Raw genomic sequence first — 6,606 nt, forward strand, 5'->3', positions numbered from 1 at the left:
TGGATGGAAAATTTATTTATTTTCAAAAGGACGATATGACAAAAATGTAATAACAAATCTAAGTAAAATAACAACAATAATAATGCTTACCAATTGGAAAGCTTTCTTACTTATTATAGCTTATAATAATTTAAAAGATAAGAAACAAGATAATTTTTCGTTAGGCATCCACATAAATAGATAGACATCTAGACTAATCACTATCAAAAGTGTTAAATATTAAACAATGAATTAAACCGTAAAGCTTCGGTAACGTGATAAATTCATCAAACCAGCACTGAATTTGTCATACTCGCACAACAAATCCTTTCTTTAGTAAGTCTGTCTTTAACCGTGGATGACAATATGTCCTAAGAAAAAAAAGGAAAATATCCGTTGTTTACTTTCCCATTTAAAACAGTACGGTAACAATGAGGAAACAAATTAGTCGTTAGTTCGATCTATATTTTTGTATTATAAGAGCGTCTACGTTACATAGTTATTTCAATGCATTTCCTATTATTATTTTAAAACTACTGTATAGGTTAATGTTGAAAATCAGTCCAGTTGAACACCTTCTTGAAATCTAAAATAAAGCGTACTAGTGTATAATAATAGCACTACTATAATAATTGTGGGCCTTTAGATGATTACAATACAGTACATCAGGTCTACACTTAGGATAATAATATTTAAAATTTCAATTTATTTAGCATATCGATTCTTACTATGTTGGCACCGTTTTCCATAGTAACCTCTTGGACAATCACAGTACAATATGTTTAAGAATCTCGATTTACATTCTCCATTGTTTTGGCACTTGAGCTGAGCGCACAGATCTATTAAGTGAAATCAGAAGTGATATTTAAATTTATAAGTTAATTCGACCAACTGTCAGATAAATTAAACATAAAAACGTAACGAAATATAACATGTGGACATAGTAGATAATGTGGATGATTAAATTAAAAACAAAATATCAGACAATCTTGGATAATTATGATCTAGGCCACTGTGTGATGGTGTTAAATAACCGAAAAAGACATTACAATAGTCATTTCAATATTATACTCATAGTATTCTGATATTTTATAGGTCTAACCTATATTAAATTCTTCAAGAGTTCCAGAAATTTGCTCAAAATCCCTCTCCCCATCTCCCATCCAAGAATACGTCGATTATTTATTTCGAAAATGATACATTTTTTTATGACCAATGCAAGATTAGATGATTAGCAGTATTACTTTGACTTGAACCATGGACTCTTCCCTATTTGCACTTACCATTTTCACAGTGTTTACCACCATAACCCGTGTCACAATCGCAATAAGCTCCAAATAATCCAAATTTACATTCTCCATTGTTACTGCAGTCACACAAATCTATGTGGTAGAAAAACGATATTTTAATATCGTTTAATATATATAAAAATATATTAAACGGTGTTCAGGCAATATAGCCTAAACGGTGTTCAGTCAATATAGCCTAAACGGTGTTCAGTCAACATAAATACACGGACGGTATAAATAAACGGTTTCAGTCAACATAAATACACGGACGGTATAAATAAACGGTTTCAGTCAATATAATTAAACGATGTTCAATTAAGTTAATTAAACGATGTCGGACAATATTATAATTTTACGAAATATAATTTACCTTTGTTCGTTCAATTCATTTTAACATATTCAGCCAGATGCCATGTTAGCCCAAACACCATTCGACATTTGAATGGCGTGACATGTGAGGTGTTAGACATGGGTAATATGCTGTTTTTCTCTGTAAATCATACCCTGTTCACATTGTATTACGTTTTATTATTATCTTACCCTCATCACAACGGTCACCGTCATACCCAGACTGGCAATTGCAGTAAGGCTTGTGTGTCCACGAACTTATTAGACATTCTCCACTATTGTAACAGAACTGGTCACATAGGTCTTAGTCATGTAACAAAAATGTTTTTAGTCATTAGTTAATGCCACAAATATTGCGAACACTTATAGAAGGTACCTAACTGTTTGTGATCAAATCTTGAATATGAATGAATGAACTTCTTCTTTTATTTATTTGAACGAGGAATGAACTTCTCCACAAACCAATTTAAATAACCAAATAAAATTCCTCCTTTTGGCGAAAAATGAATAATTTCCTGAAATGAGCGTTTGTGTTCTGTATACCTATATTGGGAAGGTCAGATGGAAAATACCCATGGAAACATGGGTCTAGACACTAAGATTGTGAAGTTATCAGTGGAATTGGTCAATATGGAAAACAGTTTACGCTCGACTACCAATAGGCGTTTGGTAATGATAGAAAATAATTTCAATCAATTGTTTGAATCTATTAGTGACAAGAATTACAGTATTATAAAGCTGAATGTTATTGACATTAAATTGTCCATTGCAGTATATTCGACCTAGCATTATAATATAAGTTTCTTTTATGTCTTACCCTTTTCACAATGGTCACCGCCATACCCATCTACGCAGTCGCAGTAAGGTTTATTTGACCAAAATGACACTTTGCAATCTCCATTATTTTGACAACCAAGCTGGCAAAAGTCTACAATAATGCAAAATCCAAATAAAAGTAATGTAAATGAAATTATTATATATATGCCTATTTATTTCATATCGGTTGAGTAACAATACATTGATATGGTTATATTTAAAATGTGTATACCTTTCATTAGTGATAAGGAATATTGACATTCTTTTAATGATTCTCGAATGAAAGTTCTGATTTTACATTTTCGTTTTTGCCTTTCTAAAACTTATTACGTTTCATTGTTGTTATTGATTATGTTTCTATCTTTGCTGATAGAAATAAAAGTTTATGTTCTATGATTTTGATTTTTAATGAATTCGAAAATAATGACATACCAATTTCACAAAACTTTCCTTTATGTCCACCGAAACAATCACATTTAAACTCATCCTCATGGAAGAGTTGGATAAGAAAGTTAGTGCTGCAGACTCCCCACAGTCCACATGGGTCTGGGTTGCACGGACCTGGTTCAACTAATAAATGAATATGGTCAATTTATTATTAAGTAATTGGTATAAATAGCGGCTTCCTTGAAACTGTCCGGAGTGAAATCACACTGCGATGAATTTGGGTTAATGGTCTTTCACACCTGTTCCGACACGGTTCCGGTCCGGCGCCGGAAAATCCAATCGAACGTCAATGTTTCGTTTTCACGCGGCTACACGCATATTGATTGGCGCATAGCCGTGTGGAGCGTCGTGAAAACGAAACATTGATGTTCGATTCGCCGGAACGGAACCGTGCCGGAACAGGTGTGGAAGACCCTTTACTGCTCAATTTCACATTTCAAAATGTATAATTACCCATGATATTGATAAGTAACTTTATTAAGTCAAAGTTAAAATCAAAAGCATTTTTAATTTATTATAGTATTATAATATAATAATATGCAAATTTATTGTTTTAGTTGCACTTATTGTAAAAAAAATCAAATTGGAAATAAATATTTGGTAGATTCAAACAAATTACAAATCAGTAAGTAATTATATTTTACAAATCTTTTACATACAAAAAGAAGATGATGTATACTGACCAGTAGTATAATCGCCTCCGATGGGTGTTGGGCAACTGAATTCGTCAGACCCATCGTCACAATCTCTGACACCATTACATACAGATTCAATGACGATGCACTTTCCATCTGGACATACGTATTGGAACGGATCGTTTGCGCAGTTATCTATATTACGGATATTATACAAAATGTTAGGCAATTTTGTTTATTTTTATTTGTACACTGGAAGTAAAGCTCCAAGAATGGAAGAAAATGAAATATACACAATCCTATCAATTTGTATAATTGTATATTCATTTTCAAGAAATAAGAAGTAAGTTTATACCATTCACTAATTACCGTAAATCACATTGGGCAATACAAATCGTTGTGATGATATCACGAACACGTTAAAACAGACAGATAACACATAGAATATGAAAACAGAGGGAACTACTTACGTGGTGTATAGGGAGGAGAGCCAGTAATCCTACAGTTGAATTCATCTGACCCAGAAGCACAATCGTCGTAACTGTCACACACCCATGATGCAGGTATACAATCACCAGTAAATGGACATATAAACCCACACGTAGGCCTTATATCTAAAAATTGATATTAGTAACGCATAACCATACGTAATGTAACGTTTATAATAAAACATTTCTCTGAATTCAATCTAACATAGGAAAACATACTGTACTGTATACTTACATGGGGTGTACTGTTTGGTCGCTTCAGTAACCGTGGGTCTAATGCAGTTTAATTCATCTGAACCACCGGTGCAATCATAATAACCATCACACACCAATGATACATTTATACAATCATGATTGATTAAACACGTAAACTCATTTTCCTTACACGTAGGTGTTACATCTAAAAATAGAAACGCTAATAATAGTAACTTAAAATTTAATAAGAAATACTTAGAGTAACATTTTATTTCAAGAAATCTCTAAATTAACGTTGTGAAGTGTATCAGTTGCTTGAACATTTAACCAGTGCCGTGCATATTTTTTCCCCATTTTAACAATAATATTCACAGTTATTCTAGTATTAAGATTAGGCTAACGATTGTATTTCATTTAAATTTCAGATAATAAAGTATCGACGTAAACCAACTTCATTTAAATGTTGATACTTTTTAAATACTTATTGTATGTATTATCGTGAATTCCGAAAACTAACTTACATGGAAATGTTGACTGTCTCGGTAATTCAGTGGATTTAGTACAATCAAATTCGTCTGATCCATCAGAACAATCTTCTTTACCATCACACACCAATGATGAATATACACATTCATAAATGTTCTTGCACTTAAACTCGTTTTCCTCACATGAAACATCTGTAGTAATAGTAAATAAATAATGAGTTTCTGTATAGCGCCACCATTAATGTGTGTCGGTCTGCACCACAGGCTTCTGACAAGATTTGATTCATTAAACCCGGAGCTCCCCTTTAAATATTGTAAAACGTAGGAACCAGTTAATTCACTTTTAAATTAGTCGAAACTCTCTTTTTAATTACGTTTATTAACATTCATCAACATGTTATATTATTATATATTTGAACATAAAACTGCTTACATTCAGTGATAGATTCAGGAAATTCAGTAACAATTGGTTCTTCTGTAGGCCTACAGTTGAACTCATCTGATCCATCAGAACAATCTTCATTACCATCACACACCAATGTGGAGGATACACATTCACTTGTGAAGTTACACAATAACTCGTCTTCCCTACACGAATCTAAACATAGAAATACAAGTAGGCCTATTAAACATTGTTTTATTATTTTTTTAAATTTTATATACTTTTTTTCATAAAACCAATACTACATTATTGAACTACTAACACATTTTTTCACTGGTGGTTTACAAAATCCAAATTATTTCAATTATTAAATGAAACTTCGTAAAAGTAAAACATTCGAAATACCCTTTATGAGAACTAGAAAATCCATCTGATGAAACAAATTATTAATTTTTAAAATAATAATTTTGTAGAATTTTCTTTTTTTGACATAATAATATGTTTATGTTATTTTTGTTATCGTCCTTGTAATTTTCCTATAATAGGCCTATATACATTTTGTATACAAATATTTTTATGAAAATTGTTGAATAAAGATACCGAAAATATACATATTCTAATTTTTAAATTCTTTTCGCAGCCCTTAGATACTTTTATTTGTTGTACTTTTACATAACCATTTATTTAACTTTAAACGAGCAAGCTGTCTGTTCAATTACTTACTAAGAAACGCCTGATACGCATTCTATATGTTCGGTTATTATAAATGGAACTCTTACAAAATTATGGTTGAAACAAAACATAGTTTGGACATTATTACTTACCTGAGAAGTATACTTTAGAAGCACTCGATTGACTCATTACACAAGGAGTGTAGAACAAGACACTTACTAAAAGCAGTAGCAAATACATCTTGATTAAGAACTGCGGTGCCTGGATCAATAATACAAACTGTACTGATGGTGAATGTTGAAATTACTTATAACCCAAAGCCGGATCTATGCAAATGTAGTTTGTCAATCATTCTTAGTTTAGTTTTTTTTTCTCGAATGAAGGTGTGGAATAACCTACAGTAGTGACCTCCATCTAATCATTATTTACTATTTAAGTGAACATGTCATGTAAAAAACATTCTGATTGTCTGCTTATCTTTTTTTTTTTCATTTCCTTTTCTCAGTTTACACCTACATACTACAGTAAAATTTGTCTCATAAGCAACTTTCTTAAACAATAACTCTATTTTAAAAAATTAATTTTGAAAATGACAAAATGAATGTTTAAAAAGAATTAAAGCTGATAAACAGTATCTTCCATAACTTAAAATCAGGTAAGTTATTTTTAATACAAAAGGTACTTGCTACTTCTAATTTAACAAAATTATATTGTTTTCATTGTATTCATTTTATTGTAGGCCTATATAATCGAAACATATATTTAACTTTTGTTATGAATAACTGTGCTTTCTCACCAATTTTCAAACTTTCTGTTGGCAACGATTTCACCTGCTTTAGTAAAAAAAACTATAAAATGTTTAAATTGTTG

At 31.2% G+C, this 6,606-nt stretch overlaps 1 protein-coding gene across 2 annotated transcripts; it reads right to left on the minus strand.

The window, feature by feature from the left end:
• On the minus strand, positions 1-6,606 carry LOC144836098 (uncharacterized). 2 transcript variants are annotated; one of them, XM_078691286.1, is made up of 13 exons: positions 6,533-6,606; positions 5,889-6,062; positions 5,116-5,280; positions 4,719-4,874; positions 4,238-4,402; positions 3,985-4,128; positions 3,563-3,709; positions 2,865-3,002; positions 2,434-2,544; positions 1,809-1,919; positions 1,263-1,361; positions 708-818; positions 1-350 (listed from the first exon to the last, which is right to left on the minus strand). In XM_078691286.1, exons 2-13 carry the CDS (start codon positions 5,974-5,976, stop codon positions 328-330), a joined length of 1,458 nt encoding a protein of 485 aa, XP_078547412.1. In that variant the 5' UTR covers positions 5,977-6,062; positions 6,533-6,606; the 3' UTR covers positions 1-327. The 2 variants fall into 2 exon arrangements, with proteins under 2 accessions (XP_078547412.1, XP_078547413.1); XM_078691287.1 differs by lacking the exon at positions 3,985-4,128.

The sequence above is a fragment of the Antedon bifida genome, chromosome 2 (assembly GCF_963402885.1).
Source record: "Antedon bifida chromosome 2, ecAntBifi1.1, whole genome shotgun sequence".
Lineage (NCBI taxonomy): Eukaryota > Metazoa > Echinodermata > Crinoidea > Comatulida > Antedonidae > Antedon > Antedon bifida.